At 39.4% G+C, this 25,381-nt stretch overlaps 1 protein-coding gene across 2 annotated transcripts; it reads right to left on the bottom strand.

The window, feature by feature from the left end:
* grb2b (growth factor receptor-bound protein 2b) lies at positions 1–23,767 on the bottom strand. Of its 2 annotated transcripts, none has more exons than XM_085403234.1 (6): positions 23,612–23,767; positions 21,968–22,228; positions 5,275–5,372; positions 3,257–3,379; positions 2,530–2,698; positions 1–1,173 (listed from the first exon to the last, which is right to left on the bottom strand). In XM_085403234.1, exons 2-6 carry the CDS (start codon positions 22,043–22,045, stop codon positions 988–990), a joined length of 654 nt encoding a protein of 217 aa, XP_085259360.1. In that variant the 5' UTR covers positions 22,046–22,228; positions 23,612–23,767; the 3' UTR covers positions 1–987. The 2 variants fall into 2 exon arrangements, with proteins under 2 accessions (XP_085259360.1, XP_085259361.1); XM_085403235.1 differs by having other exon boundaries at positions 21,968–22,093.
* Between the last annotated feature and the right edge of the window lie 1,614 nt (positions 23,768–25,381).

Below are 25,381 nucleotides of genomic sequence, written 5' to 3'. Positions count from 1 at the left end.
AATCGACTTTACTTTCTCTGCGTTACAGACAAAAACATTTTTCAAATGGAACTTGTGACCCTTTAAATGTCATGTGGTTTTATCTGAGAGCCCTCAGATAATGTAAAGGTTAAAAAAAACGAAACAAAATTGACAATTCATCACATTCTAGAGCTACTAGGTCTTATTCAGACTGACAGAAGATTGAACATAATTTACAAATGGAAAAAACCCCAAAACAATTTGTGATGAGAGGTAAAACAGACAAACACATACAAATATATAATATATATTCTTAAAAAAATGACTTCTCTCTATAATTGATTCATTTATGCAGCCTGAGGCTGATGTACAATTCTCTGCCAATGATCTTAAACATGGAGACTTTATGTATTGTTGATGCAATCATCTTTTCCTCTTCTTTTTGTACATTTCTAAAACAGTTTCTTCTTCTTTTTTTTTTAAAATTTTATATATTTTTATGTATTTTCTTTTCTTTAAAACAGAGTTAGGATTCATCAGTAGGCTCTTCGTTCAGTTGATTAAAACAAAAAGTGGCAAAGAAAGCAGAACAAAAGAAAGGCAGACTGTTAGGAAGTTAAGGAGGAGACAGAAGCAGCTGTGGGAGCGGTTGAATCATTTGGTTATCTTCACGGTTGAAGCAGGACGCTAATGTATGCTGCATCTAGATTTCCCTCAAAGACAGTTCGGTCCTCGCTGAGGCGTTCACTGTGAACATTCTCAGCACATATAAAAGTTGATTTTTTTGCTCAGCTGTCACCCACACAGCGTCGCCCACGACAGCGTTGCTCCTGTCATTTTTATTCTCTGTCTTTCAGTTGTTTGCGTTCTCTTTGCTCCCATTATCGTGGGATGGCCGAGAGAGAGGTGGGAAGGGGGTTGGGTTTGGGAAGGGTGGGGTTCAGATGAGATCAAAAACGATGATGATGGTGGTGGTGGTGATGGTTGCTGTTGTGGTGGTTGTTGTTGTTTACATGGTCTGACTGTTTACATGTTCTGACTGACAGGCGTGACGTAGTTGCGAGGGAACATGCCCGTTTGGCCGTGGCAGCCTCCTTTCCACCAGTTGGGGTCAGAGTTGTCCAGGACTTGAATGAAGTCGCCGCGTCGGAAACCCAACTCGCCTTCCTCCTGGGGGTCAAAGTCGAAGAGCGCCTGCACATATGTGGGATTCTGCGGGATCGAAAGATGATGGTTAGCAAAACTGCAGCAACGGGGATGCAATGAAACTAAAGAAAAACACTGGAATCCACACCGACTCAACTGTAAACGAGACAAAATTCATGTTCTGAGCACCCTACAGCCTAACGCCACAATAACAGACAATATCCATGACTACAACGAATTAAATCCATTCTGTGAAGCTTCAAAAATCGGCAGTTTCCTTCATTTCATTTTCTGCTTTGTGATCTTTATGAAACCTCTGCAGTCTGCAGCTTTTGCTCACACACACTTGCTACCTCACTATGTCCTCTCCCACTACCTGCCTCTGACACCCACAGATACACTTGACTCTCTGTCAGTCTCTCTCTTCCTCTGGTTTACCTGCAACTTCTTCTCATCTTTTTAAGTTTGACTCATGTTTCCTCTTCATCCTCTGTGCAACTAACCCTGCAACATGTCCCTCAGTCTGCAGCTTTACCGCATCTAACACCACTACAAAACCACTACTGCTAGTTCAAGGTGACATCAAGATTCAATCCGAGCGTCCAAACACAGCTGCACGTTAACATGCAGGGTTGTCAGAGAAGAGATCACGTGTTACAGAAATAGTTGCTAGATTTTCATCTGACGTCTGGCTGCCATCTATGGTTTTTATACTGACACATTAGCCAAGAGTTCTTTAATAGCTTCAGAAGAGTATAATCTCCTCTAGCTGAAAATGCAACTGCAATTCTCAAATAATCAGCTGCTCTTTTCTAAACCTTGTTCATAACCAATTTGGAATCCAGGACAGCAGGTCACCTGTGGACATTTTTAATCAACCTTCTGCCACAACACTGACAGCTGTGTTTGTACATATTCTCCAGTGAAAGAACAACATAACACAGTGTGATCAGGCAAATCGTGCATCTGCATTACTCATCTCCAAAATATTAATGCAAATGATCTAAGCAAAAACATGTCCTCAGAATACGCACATACAAATTTGAGGGACAGTTTTCCATTCTGCTTCAACATAACATTTCAGTTTTACTCATATACCTTTAAACAGTCAGAAATCAAAGCAACTACCTCCACTCACACATGTGCACTGCATGATGTGCAAGTGAAAATGAAAAGTGCACAACTACATATTGGTCTTAATGGTTCTGCCCTCATGTGCGGTCCTTTTAAATCCGAATACTAAGATGCTAAACGCATGTCTGTGTCTAGAAAAATCTACGTACAGTAGTCTGTCAAAGACACTGCACCGCGTGTTTTTTTTTAGCGTTTTCTTTTTTTTGGGGGGGGGGGGGGGGGGGGGGGAAGAGAAGAAAAAGACTTCCAACCCACAGCTCATTTCGCTATGTGCGTGTCATGTCTTACCTGGGGGACCTGCTCTATATCTCGAAGAAAGATCTGCTGATTGCGGGAGACTGAGTTCAAGCGGTGGTATTCCACCAAGTCATTGAGGGAGTTAAACTTCACCACCCATAGGAAATACTTCCCAGCTCCGTCACGAAGAACCTTGAAGTGCTGGACATCATTTCCAAACCTAGAGAAGGTCACAGAGGGGACAGTAAGCGACAACTTCTGACAGAAGTACCTAGATGCCCTGAAGGCAGTGCAAATTACACATACAAACCACCACTTATCAAATAGGGATGTCTGACAGCCTTGTAAGTATTAGTCAAATGAATCAACATGCTGGTAACAGATTGGCATTTGTTCCAAAGCAACTAACTGGAATCAGAACAGTTCAGACAGTAATTAAGATCCATATCTTGGCATCAAACTTTACATGTCGCCTACTGTTCTTTCCAGAAGGACAGAATGAACAAAGACAGACAAGAGGAAATGTGTGTGTGTGTCGGCTGTAAAGTTAAGAACACTGAAGGCTCCGGTCCAACATGGCAAACACTGGCCACTGGAGGGCATCACTGAGACTTCACCAGAATAAGGAAGTGGCTTTGTTGATGACTCAAACATGCCAAATATGGAAACTTAGGAACCTGATCAAATGTCAGGAAACCATGTGCTGATATAATGATAATAGTAAACTGTATTTATAGATAACCAAGTGTGATACTAGTTGTTTCTATGTGATACTCACTTCACAGACAGAGAGAAATCCCCCGGTGCACTCTCGCTCTCTCTGATGAGGAAAGCGCCATCATGCCTCTGTTTGTTTAGCATCTCCTCTGCTTTGGCACGGGGAATCTTCCCAAAGAACCACCTGGAGAGCAGAGAGGACTCAGTGTCACATGACCGATGATACAAAACACCAAGCTCTCCCAAAGGTGGCAGGCTTCGAGCCCAGTTATACAAGGAACAACATATGACTGAGACTACATCCATAGAAAACAAACAAATAACAAAAAAAGCAACTTTTACTTTGTTTTTACCATAAACAACATCCTACTGAGTCACTTTGAACCCAGTCTGTGGAATTTGGCTACACAAGTCTTTCCTTTTAAGAAATGACTAAAAAACATGTTTCTGCAAGCTTAGGTTTAACACACACCGTTATTTATAGAAAGTTATTTATAAATCTGTATTGTAGGTCCCTTTTAAAACCTTATCTGATAACCTTTTACAGTAATATTGCGCAACCTCACTTGACTTTTGCATCTACCAAGCCAAAAGCGGTGTTTTACGAATACACAACTGAAGTAAGGGGAATGTTACGAGCACTTGTCAGTCCTATCTTCAAGAAAGGAAAGTGATCTCCATATTAAAATTAAATAGGTTCTGTTAATGATAAAAGGGTCTCGTAGACTTTCGTAATCTTTCTAAAAACCACACATGAAGAGCAATGAAAACACAGCTTGACCTCAACTCTCACATTGGCTTAGAAATGAGTGACTCAATCTGAGGTTTTGAGATGTGTTTATTAGGTTTTAAAGTGCACTCTTTTTTTCTTTTTACACACTTGAACACAGGACAATGCTGGGATAATTATTTTCAGTAGTCATTTCTAAAATATAGCAAATCTGTTTACCATTTACCAATCGTTAAATCTGTTTACTAGTGAAAATAATGTTTGGTTAGAGAAGCTGGGTACAGCACTTACTGCCCACTACTGTGTTCTATGCAAATTTATTAGACTACTAGCTTATCTAGCCCTACACAGATTCTGTACTAACAAGCTTGCAGGGTTAAGTGTGTTTAGGGTCCAGGTTGACTGAGTGGGACAGGCTGAGAAACGTTCAGCGCTGCAGTGCTTCTGTTGTGAGTGAAAGCAGCTTAATATATCACAGTGAGTGAGATTTATAAAGACTGGCAGAGAGAGGAAGAGAAAAATGGGAGACAAAGCAAGTGAAGGCTTTTTACTTGTGTAAATAATTAAAAAGTATAGCCAGCCCAAAGACGAAATCTTGGCTCCTTTACACATCGGTGAAGATCAATAATGTAATGGCCAACTCTTAATCTGCTTTGTATCAGGCTTGGCAGGACAGTGCGCCTGTGCAGAGTCCCTTTCCCTATTTGATAAAAGTAATAGCAGAGCAATTACTGGAGCCAAGAAAACAGAAGTACTGGCATCAGAAACACGTTCACCTCTGTGAGAGGGAATTATTGAAACCATTTGTGTTCTTATTACATAACCGCACGGATAACCCACAAAACATCATTACTACTGGTAAGAGAAACAGAAATGCTCTTCTGCGAACTGCTGTACAGCACAGCTGTGTGTGCAGTTCTGTTGGGGAGTGCGAGTGCCTGGTGCTTTGGCTCTTTATTTTCAAAACAAAGAAAACTCGATATCTGTACAAATGATAGGCAAACGCACACTAAAGAAAAGGCTGATCAATAAGATCTCCTTTGAAAGGCACATCTGATAGCAATGCTGCAGTAGGTCAATATTCAATTAACTGTAAGAGGCCTTGAGCACGTTAATAAAGAGAGAGCTAATTTGGCACTAAGCACAGGTCCAGAGGTAATTGTCCTCTTGAGGATCAAGCCAGGAGTGATCTCAAGGGCTCTCTCTTACCCTCACACTCGGTCAAGTCTGCTCAGGTTGCGCATATCACTGAACAAAAGCTCCCCTGTTCACGCTTCAAAAATCAGTTAATATGTCCAATTTAATGATTTGCTATGAAAGAGTACAGATGCATAAGTGACAATACTTACGGATGGGGTTTCATCTGTATGTAATTCTTGGGGATGAAGCCTTCTCTTCCATCCTGCTCTGCCTTGTACCAGTTTTGATCACACTCTTCATTTAATACCTGGTGTTGGAAAAGAAAAGAAACCCCAAAACAAAACAGAGAGGTCATTCAAGTTAAAATGTCAACAAATGAAAAGCAAACATAAATTGAGCCTTACGGCAACTGGTTTAATTTCCTGTTATGTCAAGGTGGTGATTGTACTGCATACTAGAGAAGCTTTTGGTAAATATTAGCAAAGTACAAAAACACTGAGGCAAAAGCAGCCTGCAGCTTAAATCAAATGTAGCTTCAACCATAGATTTAAGCTGGCAAAAGAACAATAAATGTGTCCTAAACTTTAAAGCTATAGAAACTAACAAGCCAGTAATATCAGAGAGACACAAGACAGCTGTGAGGCCATTCAAGTCTGACAAGACAGAACCACAGTGCAGGTGTGCTGGGCTTGTGGTTCAACCATGTGTGTCACAATTTAATGTGCCTCTAAATGAATGCGTGTGAGGGAGGTCATGCAAGAGAAGAGGGGAAAAAAACAAAACAAAACAAAACAACAACAACAACAACAACCAAAAAATAGTATTTGGGCATTTCCCAATGTTAACCCCAAATCTTAATCTAAATGAATGTCACGTCACTTGATCCATTATTATTATTAGTCAATTACAGAGCCTACCAGAAGTTTCATATATTTCTTGTCTCCGATTCAGTGCGATGGGAGTATAATGGTAGATAATGACTGCATCATGCTCGCCCTGACATGCTTTAAATGTGCTCAGATGAGAAACAGTTTCCTGCCGAGTAGGGAGGAGGGGTTGTAGGTGTTTCACAAATATTAGGAACATAACTGATGACAAATCTAACTGCAAAGACAGAGAACATCCTAATTTTCAGAAGCTACTTCAGAAAATACCTGTGACAGCATGTTGACAATTGCGCAACGATAGTGTGGCTTTTAACACAAGTTTTTTCGGTTTGTAACCCTGATTTCTGTGGGCAGAATCTGTCTCCATGATGTGTGTGTGAGGAGCACGCTATAGAATGCTACTGAACGATCCCCTGTGTTACGTTGCCTAACTGTGTTTGTACTCCATTCTCAGCAGCACAACGTGTTACTCTGAGATCATCGCACTCACATCTGTGCCATTCTAAACAACAGCAGGCAGGAACAAAAATTACTCTCAGAGAAGGGAGATGTAAATAAGGAATGCTCAAGAACTTTAAATCTCAGTGTTGCAGCCAAATATTAGTACTGGCCAATAATAGCATGTTGACTGAGATCGGCATATCAGCAGATAAGATGCCATTCCGAGATATCAGTGGCAGATATTTATCTGGCATGTTGCATAATTCTGCCCTCGCTAAATGGTCAACTGTGGGATGAAGAGCTGAGAAATTTGAAAAGGGATTCTTTGTTTCCCTGACACAAAGAGGAAAACTTATTTTAAAGCTAAGAATTTTGATGCTCCCCTACCAAACCTTCTTTACCACTCACCACTTGACTGAAACCGACAATTATAGAGATCTGTGAATAGCATAAAATACTGAGCATCAGATGCCCTGTAAAATAGACCCCAATAGTTGGGTCTCCATATCCTTGTGGAAAAGCCTTCGCTGATAATTTAGCTTCAAATATATAAGTTGAAGAATTACACTACATCCCTCCTTAAAGTTAATTATGCATTACATAACATTGGTAACATGTTTATGCTTTCAAGCAGCATCTTGACATGTAGATTTGAAGGAAACTAAGCTCTAGCTTACAGTCACATAGCTTTTATGTGAATGACAACACAAAAAGGATTCAAATCCTATCCAAGAATGACTTATGCCCAGCACCAGCAGTGTATAAAGCCTGAAATGAAATAAATATGTGACACACATGTTACACAACCAAGCTGTCATTTGTTTGATTCTTTAAGAAGCTTTTAAGTAAAGCAGTACTGGCATTAAGCTCCACTCTGTCATCCAGTCAGAAATCTGAGTTGAAGGACTGTTCAGTTCTGAGCGAGTAACGTCTGCTAAAATCCCCCCACCATCTTGGATCAGACTTTCTTTGCATAATTTGGAGAAAATATTTTTAGCTAGAGTATGCACCCCATCCCTAATGCAGCATCACACATCAACGTGCCCCTCTATTATAGTCACATTTTCCCACTTTGCTGGCCCCCCTCCCCTCCACTTAAATTCACAATTTACCCTTTGCCCATCCCCAGACAGCTGTCTTGTTGGCCCAGTGAGTGATGTGGGTCTATTTGCCTGCAGAATGCCAGCTGTCCCTCAACTCCCCAGCTGCTAACCCTGCACAAGACCAGCATTACTCAATGAGGGAGCGGCTTTAGAGAGTGAGGGGAAAAAAGAAAATGCAATGAAGTGTGGGAAGGTAGATGTGTCCATATTCGCATGTGCAACAGTGGATACAGGGAGAACTGTAGTACAATGAAGTACAAGAAAGAGTGACTGTGTTTTCCCTAGTGAATGTAGCACTGTCAGAGCTACACAAGTCAAAGGGCCTTAGCCTCTGGGATGGATGCAAGCACACAAAACTGGCCTTTTAAGAACAAGCCTTTAGAAAGACAGACTACCCAGACTAATACTGTGTGGCATCATTCAGTTCTCTGCAAACACAAAGCTGAATAGTTACTGCAAGTGGAGCATAACAAGACAAGACAAAAAGGTGTTTAATCTGGTGGTAGGCTGTATGAGATTTTATAGCTTCTAATACAAGTGTTTCCAGGTCATCCTAGGTCTACAGAAAAATTCAGATCATAAATGTAAGACTAAATCCGAGAACAATATCCCAGTACATTTTATGGTAGGGAAAGTTTTTCCTGAATCACAAAACTTTATGATAGCAATGAAAAGAAGTGAGGGTGGGCGTCAAATCAACGGAGCAGATCTGGGGAGCACACATTCATGCTTCCTAAATAATTGATCACAAGTTACTGCATGGCCCAGACTATTGGATCAACTGACAGAAATTTGTAGAGCAACACTAGCAGACTAATATGCAGAAATCAAACCATTAACTGTATCACTAACAGCCAGGCCATGCTCAACTGAAACACCGTCAGTAAGAGAAGATTTAATGAAAAAGTCAAAAGCAAAGACTGATTATTACCCACGATATCTTTGAGATATTGGGAACGCCAAGTCAGTTTTGTAATACACACACTCCATATACTGTACATGGTCGCATAAATTGTTGACTCACAGGGTGGATCATTTTGAGACAGAAACAGCGCCCTGGGCGCACAATTATGAGCAACATGTGATGGCGCGAGTGACTGATTTGCCTGATCTATGTATGATGAAGTAGAACTCATCCAAGAAATGAGCATACAGTGTGCACCCTGTGGTTTCAGCAGTGCTGCGTATGAGGTAGAGGTGGCAAGAAATCTTAGTTGTCTTCTTCCCATCTACTAAAAACAAACATTAAAGCAACAAATACTGTAGGAGTACAAAATGTGCTCTTGTACTCTAGTGTAGGATGAAGAGTTGCCAACAAGTAAGAAAGGCAATGATTCATCTTCATGACCCAGGCTCAAGCCCACTTGTTGGCAAGCAGGCACTCTGCTGAAGCACCCTTCAACCCAAAGCAGCATCAGTCGTGCTGTTCAAGTCACCCTCCACTCTGACCCCCCTCAAGGAAAAAAACGTTCTCAGCTCGATTAATTGTTGCATGTAGATTGATATGAGCAAAGGAGACTGAATGTGCAACTGAAAATGAAACTTGAAATGGCATTTTACATTTCATTTTCAGCTAGGTGACAAGATCACATTAGATTCAGACATTAGAAACAATGGAGCCCCTTCACAATCAAATACAGTAAAGTGTAGAGTAGGTTACAAATATATTTACCGGAATTAAAGTTTGTCACTTGTGAATCATGTCTCTTTTCTATCACTGTAGAGACTGACTGTCTGCTAGACGCCACAATATGCCATTAGGCCTCCTGAACTCAAACTTAGTCCATGACTAAAGTTAATAACAGAGCACTGAGGTTGCTGCATTATACTGTATGCTTTAGTTTTTTCTTATACCTGTGAGAAAATAGTTAACAGGTAACAGTTAAAAATGCATTCAAATCTTAAAAACAATTAAAATTATCTCCAGTGTTCAAGCAGCATGTCCCCGAGTCATAGAAAAACAGTCTGAGAAGCTTTTAAACTTTTTAATAAGCAAGGAAGTAAAATCATCTCACGTAACCTGAAGATGTGCTCTACTTTGTTAAAATTATAGGACCTCCAGCCACAAAGTTACCATGGTGAATGTTTAAAGAGGGAACTAACATGGTCAAAAAACTATTTATTAGTGGTTTCCATTTGAATGCTTCTGGGTTGGCTTTCAAAACTGAAAGAATGGCAGTCCACGAGGAAAAGCAGAAATAAAATATTTGCAAGGTTGGCAGTTTTTTTTGAAACCATAGAGGAGACAACCACAGCATTCTGTCTGACTGTGCTTTTTTCCTGTCCAAGCTGAGCAAGTATTGTGCCATTGCATTTCTGTGGATGATACACATTCCCTCCCCTTCTCTGAAGATTTTTTTTTCCTTTGTAATCCGATTGAACCACAATAGTTGTATGAGTTTCTATTTGAGACGCAGGCAGAGGATTATCTCCTCCACAGCTGCCGCTATAGACTCCCTCCTCCCCCAGCTCTTTCCATCACACACTCTAAAATAATATACAACTTCCACCCACAAATTTAGTGCACACTATAGATGCATAAATGTCATGGCAGTCCTCAACTATTAATTTAGCATGTGTGTATAAAATAAAATGTACAATACAGTGAATAAATCCATGTCATAATGAGGCTTGCTGTGTTTCAATGCCCTTTATCTTCAGAGCCCAGTCATCTTTACAGAGGACGCGTATTTAGACTAATGTACAGAAAATGTTGCCACATAACAGGATTTCTTCACTTATGCATAACTAAAAAGAGCTGATGTTTTAAAAATAATCTGCCCTGCAGCTGCCAATGATTAAAAAAAACAAACATAATGTACAAAAGGGGAAATGACAGAAACCATAAAAATGGAAAACGAAATATAACATGTAAATTACACTTGAATGTTTAAAAGTCTTTCACCTCTTCACCACACTATCTGGGCAAATTCAACACTACAAATTAAAAATATTAAACTCGAGCCACAACATAAGGACAGTAAAGTCGATGGGACACACACCCATCAGGCATTGCCATCAGTGAACGTCATCTTATTTGCTGATAGGCCAACAGGCGCCTTATAGGCAAATTCCGACTGATAAATCCAAACATCCCTAATGAAAACTTCAGAAATTAGGTACTAAATTCTTCTGTTATGTTGTTACATTGAGAGAGAAAACTGTTAACCAAAAGCTGCTATGACTGTCTATCAGAGGGCCTATACAACAATAGAGTCATCTGTTCATTATTGTCAGTATTTGATATGGAGTATATGTAACGATTGCATGGAGATTACCTTAAATCCCAAGCTTTAAGCTACAAAATGTACTTATGAAAGAAGAGAAGACACATCCACAATTACGATAGCATGAGTGGAAATGGTCATATAACCAAATACTGGTTAAAACGAGAAAGTGAGGTACACTGGGATACACACAGCTGCTGCAGAAAAAAAAACAATTTGCTAAATAAAGCACATGTCTGCAAAGTCCACACAGGATTGCAATAAATCAGCAGCAGGGATTACCTTGGACTGCGGGTTAATCTCAATGTGCAGCAGGTCAGAGAGGGGCCCAGACAGAAACACAGACACGCTAAAGCTTCATCTGACCCTCACAGGCCAAAGACTAATGGATCTGCCATTGGTTCTAATGGACCTGATAGAGACTCATCTGTTTTCTGACTGCACGGCACAGGATAACCTTGGCATACTTCAAATATTGCTTGGTTATCTAATCAGACGACAGAAAATTAGCAGTTACAAGAATAGTATACAGTTTTAATAAGCAAATTCACTGTAAGTCACGGGTAAGAAGACTCTGTGAACCAAAGCTAAGAGCCTACATATTTTTTTTTTAAATTATTATTATTATTATTATTATTATTATTTTTTTTTTTATTTTTTTTTTTTTTTTTAAAGCAACCCATTTGAAGAAGATCATTTCCTGAAGTTTATAAGACATAATATTAATAATAATAATATCATCATCATCATCATCATCTTAATAATGGGTAATTGATTGGTTTCATGAACAAACTAAGCTCATTTCAAACCAACATGGCAGACTCTATAGATATAAGTGTGCAGACAAAACTGAAAAGGTCAGGAAAAGCAGAAGCCCTTTGAGTGTATTATTAGGGTATGCATAATAGATTGATAGTGTGTGTGCCAAATTAAAGACTGTGCACAGGATCCTGAGATAGTCTTTAGAATCTCCACACTAATGCATCACCGACCAGATACCCTACATCTGTTTTCAAAAGAGAGACAACAGTACTTTGAGACCGATGGAGCGACAGAATTAAAACTTCAGCAGATTTAGAGACGTTAAGGGGAGGGGGGGGGGAGGGGGGGGGGGGGGGGGAAGAAGCCCAGAATGAGTTTGACCTCTTTTGCTCCCAGCAGGGAGGTAGCAGACTTAGAGCAGGGCAGGCAAGAGCCAGGAAGGCAATGAGTGTGCCCCTGATGCAAAAAGACACAGATTACATTAGATTCTAATAAACAAGGCTTGAAACACTATTTTAATTAAAACAATGCTCTAGGTCACTACCAAATGTGGAGCAAAGATTACAGGGCAAAAATCGTGCTTTCAAACACTCATTACACATCTAACCAGAAATAAACTGAATCCTGATATGTTCTCAAAGTGCTTTTACTGGCACATGGGGAATAACCAGTTTACATGGACTGAAAACAACATTGTTTTCATTGTACCAAACTAGTATTCGTTGGGAAAGAAACAGAAACAAAGTTAAAGATGGACGCATTGTGTAAAAGGTAATGAAGAAAAAGAAAAATCTTTATCATTTCTGGAATAATGCATCTAGGATATAACTGTCAATAATGGAGAAAACCATACAGAACAGTCAATCTTTTTAAAATCATTAGAAAGGACCCTGTTATAATTAAGCTGATTTTATTATACATACACATATAAAAAGTAGAGAAGGAAAGCTCTTTCACACCAAGATGCTATTTATACCAGGTTTAATTCTCAGTGCACTCTTCCTTCTAATGGATGGAGCGTAAAAACCACAGATCTGTTGTGAGGTAAACAGACGTGACAGTTTAGACAATTGTATCTATTAATAACAACTGTTGCACTTGAAGCAACAAGATTAGGCTAGTTGCAGTCCAAGGTGACTTTTTTGTTGTGCCAGTGAATACAGGTCACCATGGCCATATCAATTTTTGTGGGCCATCTCCTATGCTATGCACAGTGGGAACAAAAGCTGAGGACACCCAAAAGGGGGTGGAGGACAGAAAGAGAATAAATTATAACTTTTTGGTTTAAATACAGCTGTCAGTGTCTTTATGGTGCATCATCAGGGAGTGATGTGAAGATGAGAAATAGCGAGACCTAATTACAGCTCTAACTTAACACTCAGAGGGAATGACTAGTGAGAAAAAAAAAAAAAAGAAAGGAAAGGCGCAGGATCAGGCAGAGAGAGGAAAAACAAGAGAAAAACAAAACAAAACAGTGTGACAAGAGAGACCAAGAGAGCAAAATAGCTAGCTAGCAAGAAAGAGACGGAGAGGGAGAGAGAGCACTTTGAAGATTCACACTCCTTGTGATCAGCTTAGGAAAAGTCCTCAAGGGCAAATCACATAAAATGAGGCCATTTCTTTTTCAGAGCAGAGAGGCTATGTTTTCTTCTGCAAAGTGCACACGTTCTTTTTTTATGTGGTACCCTGTGAATTCACTGAAGGCTGCATCCAAGGGTTGTTCAGAAATATCTGCGACAACATCTAACCTGCACCTGCTGTGCCACTGAAATGGTTGAGGGCATACAGAGAGAAAAAAAGATCAATTATATTATGTATTGTTAGGATAGACTGATAAGGGTATTGATGAAGGCTTTTCCGTTTGTGGAGAGGGTGATATCAGTAATCAGTCAAGAGATTTGAGCTGGCTTCATTACTACTTTGGAAGACTGATTTAATGAGCCACACAGATTGCCTTTGCTGATTACTGAATGACTGAGCTAATGTGAGTCTATGATGGCCACATCTTTAGGTTATACGCACATTTCTTTTAGCAAATGCAGACGTGTAAGGAGGAAGTACCTATTTAAAGTAAGCATGGTCAACACTATTATCTCTTTATAAAGGGCACTTTTAGTTCACAGCTACAAAACGGAATGAGTGTCCATCACCTGCACTATCAACCATTTTAATTTCAGTGCAGTTTACTTTAAAGGTCTGCCCTTTAATAGTTTTATAACAACTTACTTTAATTAGCCACTTTTGACAGCTTCATATAAACCGTGTACTACTGTGCAATTAATTACATTTAATGATATAGTATTACATTTATGATCCACCCCCCACCCAAAAAAAATGAAGTTGCACTAACCTACTTTCTGCTGTCAATCACAAAGCAAATGCCACGTGTCGCCACATTACATGTTGTCTACTCAGTCCCAAATACTTTGTCAAGTGGCTGAATATCAGTTGTGAAAGTGTGACTGCTGCGTATGGTCTACAGATGGCTCTTAGCACAGACAATTTATTGCACTAACAAGTTACTATCAAGCAAGGCCACAGAGAAGAGGGAAGGAGAGTGCCAATACAAGAGAGCAGATTTCAACTCAAGTGTTAGCTGCAGGCATAAGAGACTAAGTACACCATGGTCATTTGGGCAGCCATCAGCTCAAAGTGTGCACTCGCTGGGTCAACTGTATGTGAACTGTTCAGACCTGCTGTTGTGTATTGACTCTGAACAATGACAAAGGAACAGGACAGGAAAAAGGCTAGTTCAAACACACTTTCCTCCATTACTAACCTTAGGCAATATTTGCTCATATAACCCCCCCCCCCCAGCCTTATCGCTATCCATTGGCACCAAACAAATGTGTGCTGTCACAAGAGGAAAGTGGTAACTAATGTTGACTCCCTCAAGCTGACCACTGACCCTTTTTGACTGTAACATTATGTCATTCATGAATGCAGTAATGCGCCTAGCTCTTCCAATGACTTGTAGAATTTAATATTGGTTGAGCCTTAGCCTCTAGAATGCCTTGAATAAAATAACTTTACATCGCATAGATTATATTTTGATGTCACTAATGGGATTTTTGCTTTGCAGACACCAGTTACAAATTGTACTTTAAAGAAACATTAATGATAAATTGACTTAATCGACATAACATTATTGAGAACCATTTGAAATTGAACAAAGAACAGAAAGGCAGAGAAGCAAATAAATATATTTATCCAATCATTCTCTACAGAAATTCAACACTTAATCAGAAAATAGCCTGCTCCTGCACAAATCTGATCTCAATACATGCAGTCTCCGAGACGACACAGAGATCCTACAAGTCTCTGGCAGTGTAAAAGTCAAATTTCTATTAAAACAGCATGAATTTATTGACCCTTAAGCTAGTCATAGTCAAATTCAGCACTGGTTTACAAAGATGGCCAAGAAATACACAGTAAAGCGTGGCCAACCTAAACCCAATGATGGAAAGGAAAATAAAAATAGCAGTATTTGGATCCTGTGAAATCTTACAACAGCTCATCAGTTTTTTAAGTTAGACTTATCATTTCAAAATATTCAAGCATTAAAAGATAGCACTGATATATTTTTTTTCTCCATTTAGTGGTCAAGAGGACAAAAGGAAATCAATTCCCTAACTTGCGACGAGGGTGTCATTAAGCAGCAGAGACTGTGAGAAAGCAGTCAAGTAACTGGCTAAACGCTCCATCTTCCTTTATTATGCAACTCCCAAAAGAAGAACAGGTTGTTACAGAGGGGTATTAATAGAGCAGTTTTTGAAAAAAAGAGCACAGGCAAGTAATTTGACAACAATTCTACAGTGAGTATGGTGAGCACCTAGGTTTATCTATGTCAGAAAGGGCAACGCCTGTACTTTTCTTTGTAAACTCAGTGTTACAGTGTAATACATGCACACTGTGCTGCTGGAGTTTGCTGTGGAAACACAGGAAGTTGCTGGGGGTTGGAAGACACATCAAACAGGATGTGAAAACAGCTAAGCTTTAGTATTAACAAATCATATAGATGCATGGACATGCTAATAGGCCAGACTAGACAACTTTACCACAGACTGAGCCAAGTATGATTTAAAATAGGTTTGGGGCACCAGGACAAAGTGGGTGGGTGGTGATAATACAGTTCTTTGAATAGAAAACCACCTTAATATTCAGATTACGTCAAAACCAAATGTTGTGATCTAAATACACCCAAAATTTAGAACTTATGAGTAAACAACAGCTTAAACATATTTAGAGAAGACCTTCATGTAGCTAGCAGAAATATATGAAAATGTGGTGAGGAGTGTTCACCGACAAATGCCAAAACTAACTCGTTGTATTCACAAAGTTTCTTTCTTTCAAAAGGAAGTTCAAACTGCAGCATATATCATCAACCCTACGTGTCAACAAGTCTTTGAATGCACACTCTGTATTTGATTTCTCAGCATAACAAAATATTAGTCCTCTCCTTTGTTGGCAGATACAAGACATCCAATTTCATTAATGCCCGAAATGTGATACTGACAGAGTAGCATAACTTGAACTCTTGCCTACAGATTTAAAACTTATTTAGTTATTTAAAGTGTTGTCAGAGCATATTTTACAGTTGCAGTTCAAGGATATTTTAATGGGAGACAATTCTGCAAACTAGGAGGATGGGCAAGCTTTATTTATTTATTTACAGAAGAAATGAGAACAAGTGTGCAGTGCTGGGGGCAATGACCAGATCTGACTGTAGCCTCCTCATGCATGCTGCTTTGCCTCTAGATGTAATTTCTGACACAGAAAACTGACTAAAAAGAATCGTGTGTGTGTGTGTTGAAAAAGTAAAGAACACCAACATCTGTAACTGAGACAAGAACCACAGTTAAAAATGACACAAAAATGCTGGAAATACAGTAAGCTGCCAGATATGGTATCTTCCCCTTTTTTGTCTATGCATGATGGGAAATCACACTGTGAGACCAAGCTAGTCTGCACTATGCAAATTTGTCATGGGCCCACACACAGCACACTTGTACTGCGAGCCATTTTACACATAAAATCATGCCAGAGAATTATGAATTTCTGAAAACACCTAAGCATGGGTTTAAGTCTAAACGACTAACCTCTCTGTACGGTCAGATTAAGAGAAGTTGTAACGATGAATTGCAAGGCTAAAACAGGAAGGTTGTTGTCACAGCTTCGTCTGCCATTTGTTGATAAGGAGCAAATAAGAAGAATAAAGAGTCACAGCCTTAATTTTAATAGACAGTAGTTTATAAAATGCATTTAATTTTAGGTTGCTTCTTTAAAAGAAAACTCTGTTTATAACAAATACAACAAAAAACAAAGAAACTGCAAAACAAATGTTCTGTGAAGAAACACTGGAAGGGTAGACCATGTCTTATGTCACTCTATTTCCCAACTTACTAACCTAGAAAAATGAGACAACTCAATGTTGGTGTATGACTCCATGCTGCAAATTACTCGGAAGCCGAATAGGGAACCAGATGGGCTAAACACAGTGCTCGCTAGTTGGCTGACAGTAATAGAATATGACTTCTAAATATCTTTGTGACAGTGGGCAAGATAAGACTCCTTTTAATGTGATTGATATTCTTAAATGGGTTGCTGTAACAGTATCAAGAATGCAAACAGAAATAGCCTAACAAGGGGCCAGCCAGTTTATGCATTAAAAAACAAAGTAGTATGACTGACCACAGTAAACCACACTAGTGAAAAATAATCATTGCTAATAAATTTGCATCAACACACAAAACTGAATAAGCTTCTTTTTGCTGTAGTATGGCATCATTCATCACAACTTTCATCTAGTTAGAAAACTTTAATTTGACATACTGATTTGAAAATTAGCCATTGTGCCAATTGAGTTAAAAAGTCAGCACATGTGGTGGGTGTTCAGGCCAAAGCATCTTATGATCCAAATGCAATTCTAATACCAATAGGATCCCCCCCCCCCCCCCAAAACAAAACAAAACAACAACAAAAAAAAAAAAAAAAAAAAAAAAAAAAAAAAACCCAAAACACTGTACCAACTGAAACTAGCCCTGCACACCAAAGGTGCGTTTAAAACCAGTGGAACAATTCCCAACACTGGGCTAAATGCTGCCTGGACAAAAGCTGGGAAATATTTTGAAGCTGATTTGATAAAGATAAAAGTCGTTTTATTCAAAAACTGATTTTGAGACTCGTTTTCCAAAGGGCCACAATGTAAAAATACAGGCAAACCATCTCTGCAACACCATCATATTAGGTGTGTATTAATGTTATAGCAGCTAGTACTAGAATTTACCAGTAACATTAAGTCAAACAGGCAATTCAGTAAAAGACTACTGCTTTTTATTCCAAGTATATCTGGTACTGCACCCAGAGCTCATACACCACTAGATGATTATTTTGACATTTGTGGTTAAGAATGTTTCCTTAGATGAGACGCTGTTTAAAAACGCCAACGTGAGGCCACCATCTCCGAGTGATACTGAAAATGGTGTAAAGTTAAGGATGCTACATACAAGCAAAGCCTTAACACAGGGCTGCTCTCTCATGAGTGGGACCCTTTGTCCTTAGAGCAAAGCTGTTTAGTATTAGTATCAGCAGCCAGATAGCACTGGTGATGGAAGCAATGGAGCCCCAACTAATATAGTCCACCTCAGAAAGGCTCTCTTTATATGTATGAAGTATGCTGTGTTGCATCAGGCAAATCAATGTGTTTAACAGTTTAGACCTTCTCTCTCTCTTTCCTTTTTTACCGTAATGTTACCAATTAAGACGGGAATTTGGTATTAATGTTTAAATAACTTATGTAATCAAACTGATCTTTACTCTCAGCCTTGAGTCAAACAGAGTGAGGTAGTCAGAAAGAGACAGACCAACTTGCGCATCTTCATTTCACTAAAATGACTGTAGCTAATGCAAAACAGTAGATAGTTTACAGACTGACATAAGGCTGGTTGGTCAGTTATGACTGCAAAGGCTGATCTTCAAGGACTTAGGACTATCCTACACTTAAAAAACAATGACAATATGCACAACATCCTGCTCTTACAGGTTTAACATTGTGCCACTTGCATAAAACAAAAACAGAAATTTTTTTTAAGACTAATTACTAGCTCAATCACGAGTACAGGCTTAACTGACAGTTATCAACGGCAGCCACATAGTTACATCGTTAATGTCCAGCAGGCTCTTGAGTGGAAAAATTAAATCTAATACTGGATTCTTGGACTAAAAGAGATTGTAGACAACAAAAAAAGATTTGAGGACACAAGCTGAGACCACTACCATTAGACTTCTGTTAGACTGACCCGGAGCAAGGCTTTAAGGCTGGAGCTGATGAACCGGATTTGCACAGTCCAGTGTGACAGCTGCTCCACATCAAGCTTGTGAAAGCACAAAAATGTGTCCAGTGTGACCCTGCTGAGTGCTACACAAATATCCTGAATTGACACTCGGCCAAACATGGACTGGGGTGTGGCCTCCACACCTAGAAGCCAAAGATGACGGCCTCTACAATTCAATGAGTTAATCAGTGGCAGGACAAGGCCTCTTCCTTATCAGGTGAGGCCTTGGAAAACGTTCAGCTGACTATTGGAATTCTGTTGCCTAAAAACACCCACATGGTACACACAGAAGAGGATGGGGTGAAAAGCCAAAAGTATTACAGCTAGAGACCAGTATGACGACCTAATCACCTTTTTGTGACAGAGGTTAGTTCAGGCTGCAGACACTCTAAATCCAAGGGACCAGCATAAAGATGGATGAGTAGACAAAGCCTTTAAAATGCTCAGTTGGTAACATCCTGCCACTGGATAACATCCAGGACTGCGGCATTCAAATTCCAACTTTCAAGGGCCAGGCCAAGGCAGCAACATGGACTGTGTGAAGGTGGTAAATCTCTCATCAGGTCCTGGACAATTGAGAGGCTCATCCATCACTCTGAAAAATCTCAGTAAGCTGTACAGTGCACGATGAAGTTATTTTCACACTACAGCAGAGATGGTGAGGACAAAAGCGATGAGACAACCCAACCCTGAAAAATCCCCCCATCATAAGAAGCCAGAACCCTGCTACAGAGATGACTGTGGTGAGGTCAAGTAAACAAGAAGGCAGTTCTCAGTTGAAAGAAAAAAAAAAAAAAAAAAAGTTCAAACACTACATGAAGCACCGGATCACCCACCTCTCACACTGTGACACAGTAAGAGAGGGAGGTCTTGTTGAGCTCCAGCAGTGCAATCAGTGCAGATTCTCTGAGGCTCTTTTCTCAGTTCTGTTGTGGCTCTGTCAAATTTCTGTAGTAAGTATGTCAGCTCACCATGACACTTAAGCTAAATTCTGCCAGTATATTTGGCTAAATTTGTTTGACAAAAGAGCTTGCAGCAACTGCAGCCCAAGTTACACAAGCATCAGATATTTTCCAAATGAAAACTAGGCAAATTAATGGGAACGATCTTGATGAGGACAGCATTCCAAAACAACCATGTAACATTTAAAAAGCGCTTTCAAAAGAGTTTACTCAGCACAGTCCACACTGAAATAAAGAAATGTGCTCAGTGACATGCTCCTCCACAGGTCACATAACTTAAGATTATATACAATCATTACTTAAATTCCCAGAGGTAATGCCAATTAATCTCATTTCAGTAGTCAATCTCATTTTGAGATTCTGGGCTCACTAAAGCTCAACAAAGCAAGTAAGACATCAAAGTGGAGCTTGCCTCCGTGTGTGCGCGAGGGTAACTCAGTGAATGACAGGAGTATGTTCCCCTTTATCGCAAGTTTCCTGAGGGGGAAACATTTAAAGCTTAGACTAATGCACAACTACTGAGGTGAGTCACAAAAGAGGAAAAAAACTGGATAAAAGAGGATGAAAGAAACTGAGGGGGGGGGTGGGGGGGGGGGGGATCTACAAAAATCATGCCAATTCTTACATTCAATTCCACAAAAATTAACAATTGGTCCTATGGGCAAAGCAGCCAAGAAATGATTCAGATGAAATATGGACACTGCTTGGGGCAACATTCATCCTGACTTTCTTTCCCCGTTTTACAGTCCTTTTCTGTTGAGACAAACTGTATTACGTTTATTTCTGTAGCCTTTATCGCAGTGCACTTACAGTATAGTACCCCATGGTCATCAACTAGTGTGGAACAATGAATGAGAACATGAATAGTTTTCTTTAAATTTCAAACCTGCATACCCAGTGGGCACGAAAGTCAGACATTTTATATTCTTCAAAGACATAAATAACATATTTTATGCATTATGAGGAATGGAAAAGTAAAATCTAAGGTTCGAAAATTACAACAGAAAAAGGAAGAAGAGAAAACAAAAACCCCAAAATAAAATGTTGCCATATGTGTTCGATTTTTCTAAGTGTTTTTTACAGAAGTACGTGACTTTCCCAGTCACTAATGCATGTATTTAATATTTAATTGTGTAAACTGAAAGAAAAAACCCCATTTCCTATTAATTTCTTGGATGGAACTCATCCATCTGGTGAAAAGCTTGAGATTTCTTGACAAGACAGCTGGCAGTAGAAATTAGTGAAAAAGTTCAATAATTCCTCGTCTCATATGCAAATTTAATAGAATTTATATTTAGCTCAGTGTTTCCTAATCTGACTTTCTCTCTCCCTCTAGGCCTCTCCCCTCCTGCTGTGATAAGAAGTCTTTTCAAGACTCTGCTCAAATCTCTTTTTCAGGGAAACGGCACCCATTCCCCTGACAGAACCGTCAACTTGTCTGCCAAAGCTGACTGCAAAGTAAAACTAAATGATAAAACAACAAAATAAAAAAAAAAAAAAAAAAAACTCAAACAAAAACAACCCCCACCCCCAATAATAAACTACAAAATTTGGCATGTTGCATGTTATTGCCCCTAATTTCATTCCACCTATATCACAAAGCAAAGCAGACCTTGCCCACAAAAGCAATTTACTGTGATGAGGAAGACTTGACCACAGGTTTATATTACTAGTCCATAAAAGAAACCTTTACAGCTTTTATCTCTTATTGTGACTTCTCAAAAGTCACATTGATGATGTCCATTTACAATAATTGTCTCTTTGTAGGCGTTTTCTCTACCATTAGAGGGCTCTAACCCTACAGTATAAAGTGCCTTAAAGCAACTGTTGCTGTGATTTGGTGCTATAGAAATGCATTTAATTGAATAATTCATGATTTTAAAAATAGCAGAAACATTTAACCATAAAGGTTATGCCATCAAATGTAAATACCAAGCATATAATCACATGATAGTGGTGAACTTTGGATATTGAGCTACATCCCAAACTACCTGATGTGTTAGATTTTGTTTCCTTCTATAATAGCCCACTACTGCCGAGATTTCGCTTTATTGGCACTTTTACTCAACAGTGCCAGTAATGGATAAAAACAAAACCTTAGGGCAAGAATACACCTTACAGAGTTGCATAATTATGAGCAAAACAGACAAATCTTAACATTTAATGCTCAAATACTTGTCACTGACCTTGAGGACATCTCCACGTTTGAAACTAAGCTCATCATCAGCAGTAGCTTTGAAATCGTATTTGGCAATGGCCTCCATGGTCCTTATAGCTGCTGTAAAACTGCTTATCTGCAGCCGTTTCAGTGACTGAAGAGAAAAAAAAAACAAACTAAAAAAATGTATCCAGGCTTCTGTGATCAAATACTTTCTCTGCGTCTCTCCTCCAGTCAATGACCCGTTCCCTTAGGTTTGAGACCTCACATAAAGGTGGCAGAAAGGTACCTGCAAAAAAACAAACCAAAAAACCCCAACGTGAACAAATATAACTAAACAGGCAAATGTTAACCCACGAAGCAAAATTAAAATAGTCTATATTGCATTTTTAGTCTTTAAATTTTCACTAAAAATGCATACTGGACATACGATTCAACTTTATTCCCATTTGACTTCTGAACAGCCTCCAAAACACAGCACAATTTCATGACCAGTGGCAAAGCTCTAACCAGAAATTATCAGAGGATAAGGGAACAAAGTTCACTCTATCGAGTGTCAATTTCAACAGACCTTCCAGACAACCAACCACCTGGCCCGATCAAAGATAAGACGGTGGTTACTTAAGTAGAGATGACAGTGATACGCTGGCTAAACCTACGGCTATTTAGTTAAACAGATAAAGTTAAGCTATCTAATTAGTTTGCTGCTAATATGCTACCGTACAGCCCTGATGGGCTTTCGCTAATACAACCGTGCGTCTAATAAGGCCTTTAAACCTGACAGTCCACCAGATGACCACAGAGGAACACCAAACGGATGAGAAATCATTTTTCCTCTTTTGAAAATCTGCATTTCCTTTTTATTTTTGAGAACTTAACTATTAGGCAATAACAAACGACACATGACATATTTTTCTAGAGAAAACGAGTTGCCGTCACCGGCATCATCAAGTCCAAAACGTTACTACATTCGCTTTCGTTTGTGTCTTTTACAATAACAAAACGCCAAACAACTCATCGCTAGTCAGCATTACCGAAAACAAAAGAACAAAAGGCATCGTCGCTGTCAGAGGTGGCATTAGGCTTAGTATTAAAAAGGGAAGCTTGAAGTCCAAAGGCAGACTGTAGCTAACCTTAAACATGACAACCTTCTCACACGCCCATATTATTGTGAAAATTATATGGAATTTTTTTTTCATTTCAAAAAGGGCATGGAGAGCAACAGAGTATGGTTTTATACCTCTTTTTTTTTTCTTTTAGTCGCGCTCGAGTGAATCGATTCCGTTCCAGCCAACAGACTGCGCCCACTGTTCTAGAACGCTACAGCTAGCATACCGGCTAACGGTCGGACAACAATAACTGCGATGCAGTATGGTTATCAAACCCGAACCTCAATTCTTCCGCACCGGACCATCTGACATCGACATCACTTAAAGCTCGTGGCTGGTCTGAAAGAAGTGTGGGGTGTTTCTTAGCACCCGAGGCCTAGTCGCTAGTTTAACGCTAGCATATGTGGAAAGGAAGAAAACATCTTTTTTTTTTTTTTAAACATAGCGCAAGCTGTTATTGCTACTGCTAGCCCAGCTAACGTTACTGAACTTCACTAAAACAGCGTCATGAAATAAAACAGTACACAACTTTTGAGTTGACAAAACGCGTACTGAAAACTCACCACTATAGATATTCCGTTTCGATAGTGTCACTGTATAAAAAAAAACAGCAAAACTCTGTCGTGTAATTATCCACTCCCTGCTTCCTCTAGAGGCAACCAGCAAGGTACGTGTGGTGTCGCTTACACCCGTCCTAGAAGCCTAAAAAACTAGCCACTAGCATAAGGTTTATGACGCTCATTTCCGCTTCCTTCCAAAGAACTGGGAGGATCTGCCTCCGTGTACGTAAGCTCCTCCCTGGTAGTCTTTTTCAGTGTTAAGGAAAATTAATTTTCGCAGAGACATACTAGTTGTTAAGATTCACTCACTCTAAATCGTTCAATTTCTTTTTTTTTATCAACAGCTAAATAGCACCTATTTGTACCACGTGACTAAGGCACTGAGATCAGTTTAGCCAAGATAACTTTTAAATAATCCGGCTTAACTAAACCTAACGTCAGCAATTACACCAGCTAATCACGTGAAAATGGCACTCTGAAAGGTTATCCAAGAGGCAGTGACACCACAGCATGGGCAGAACCAAACTGTTTTCATAATCCTCAAAAGAAGAACAAACTATAACACGGAGAGAAAAAGAGGAAATAAAATATGTAATCCAAGATGAAAAGAAACTCAGCTGCAATTAAAGAAAGGAAAGCTGGCAAAAGATGACAACTGTGCAAGCCAGTATTATCACTAACATCACTACCTGTGAACAGATCGGACTTAATGGATTCAGCCGCTTCTACTGAAAGAAAAGCTATAGGAAATGTCAGTAAACTTGTCCACAAGGAATCCATGTGACTACCTGATAGCCAGGCTGCAGTTTGTGAGATTAGGCAGAGCTTTGTCTGATTTGGTGACGGTATAGTAGCTCTACAGGAGACTCTGCTGTCTCCATTTCCGATGGCTCTTTCCTGTTGAAGCTGAGATCCTTCAATGTATGCAGCAAAAATGATGACCACCTTCTCTAACAGTGATTCAGCTCCACTGCCACATGCTATCACAATATATCTGACAGAGAGGCACCTACCAGATAATATTATCATTATCATTAATATATTCTTATTCACCATCTCAGTTGTGTAACAAACGAATACTCCCAAAACGGGATAAAGATTTATCATCATCATCATGTCTTGTCATATGTTTATCCTTATTCTTTGAGCTAAAATCTTGTGGTGTCTAATGATCGTGAGATGCCAAAAAATCATAATTGTGGTGAATAGAAGGCATTTAAGGTCAACAAGCCTGCAATACTTTAGGACTCTCATGCAGAATTGATTGGTTATAAAAAGCTTGCAGGCAGCAAAAAAATAAAACAAGCGATAAAGTCCCTTATTATTGATCTTAATGGAAAGCTAGAAATTTGAGACCATCTCACTGTCAACTCATTGATCTGTGGGCTCTTCTGGGAATAACTACAGTGTTTTCAGAGAGACCTGATTGGTCAGTAGGCTTTGGATTTGTAAGTGTTGATCTGTTATCTTGAACATAACCTGCTCCAATGAGTGAATGACCTTTATGGCCCTGAAAACTTGTGATGTTGTCTCACGTTGTCTCGAGTCTCTCTTTCAGTCACAGGCAAGCTGCAGGATGGCTATGCATTAATTCATTCACAAACTTTCATTGAGATTTTCAGCTGTGTGTCCTGGCTTAACCTTATAGCTTGGTCATCTTCTAGTTACTTTAAACCGCCTACCTGATTGTCAACACCATATCTGACAAGACAAAAGGACTGCCAAATATGTAAAGGCAGAGAAGTGAACATGTTCACTGTAAACTAAACATTT

This window comes from Rhamphochromis longiceps, linkage group LG4 (genome assembly GCF_057381845.1).
Source record: "Rhamphochromis longiceps isolate RC_006_pf linkage group LG4, R_longiceps_female_GT1.1, whole genome shotgun sequence".
Taxonomy (NCBI): domain Eukaryota; kingdom Metazoa; phylum Chordata; class Actinopteri; order Cichliformes; family Cichlidae; genus Rhamphochromis; species Rhamphochromis longiceps.
This window is presented reverse-complemented; position numbering and strand designations above follow the sequence as displayed.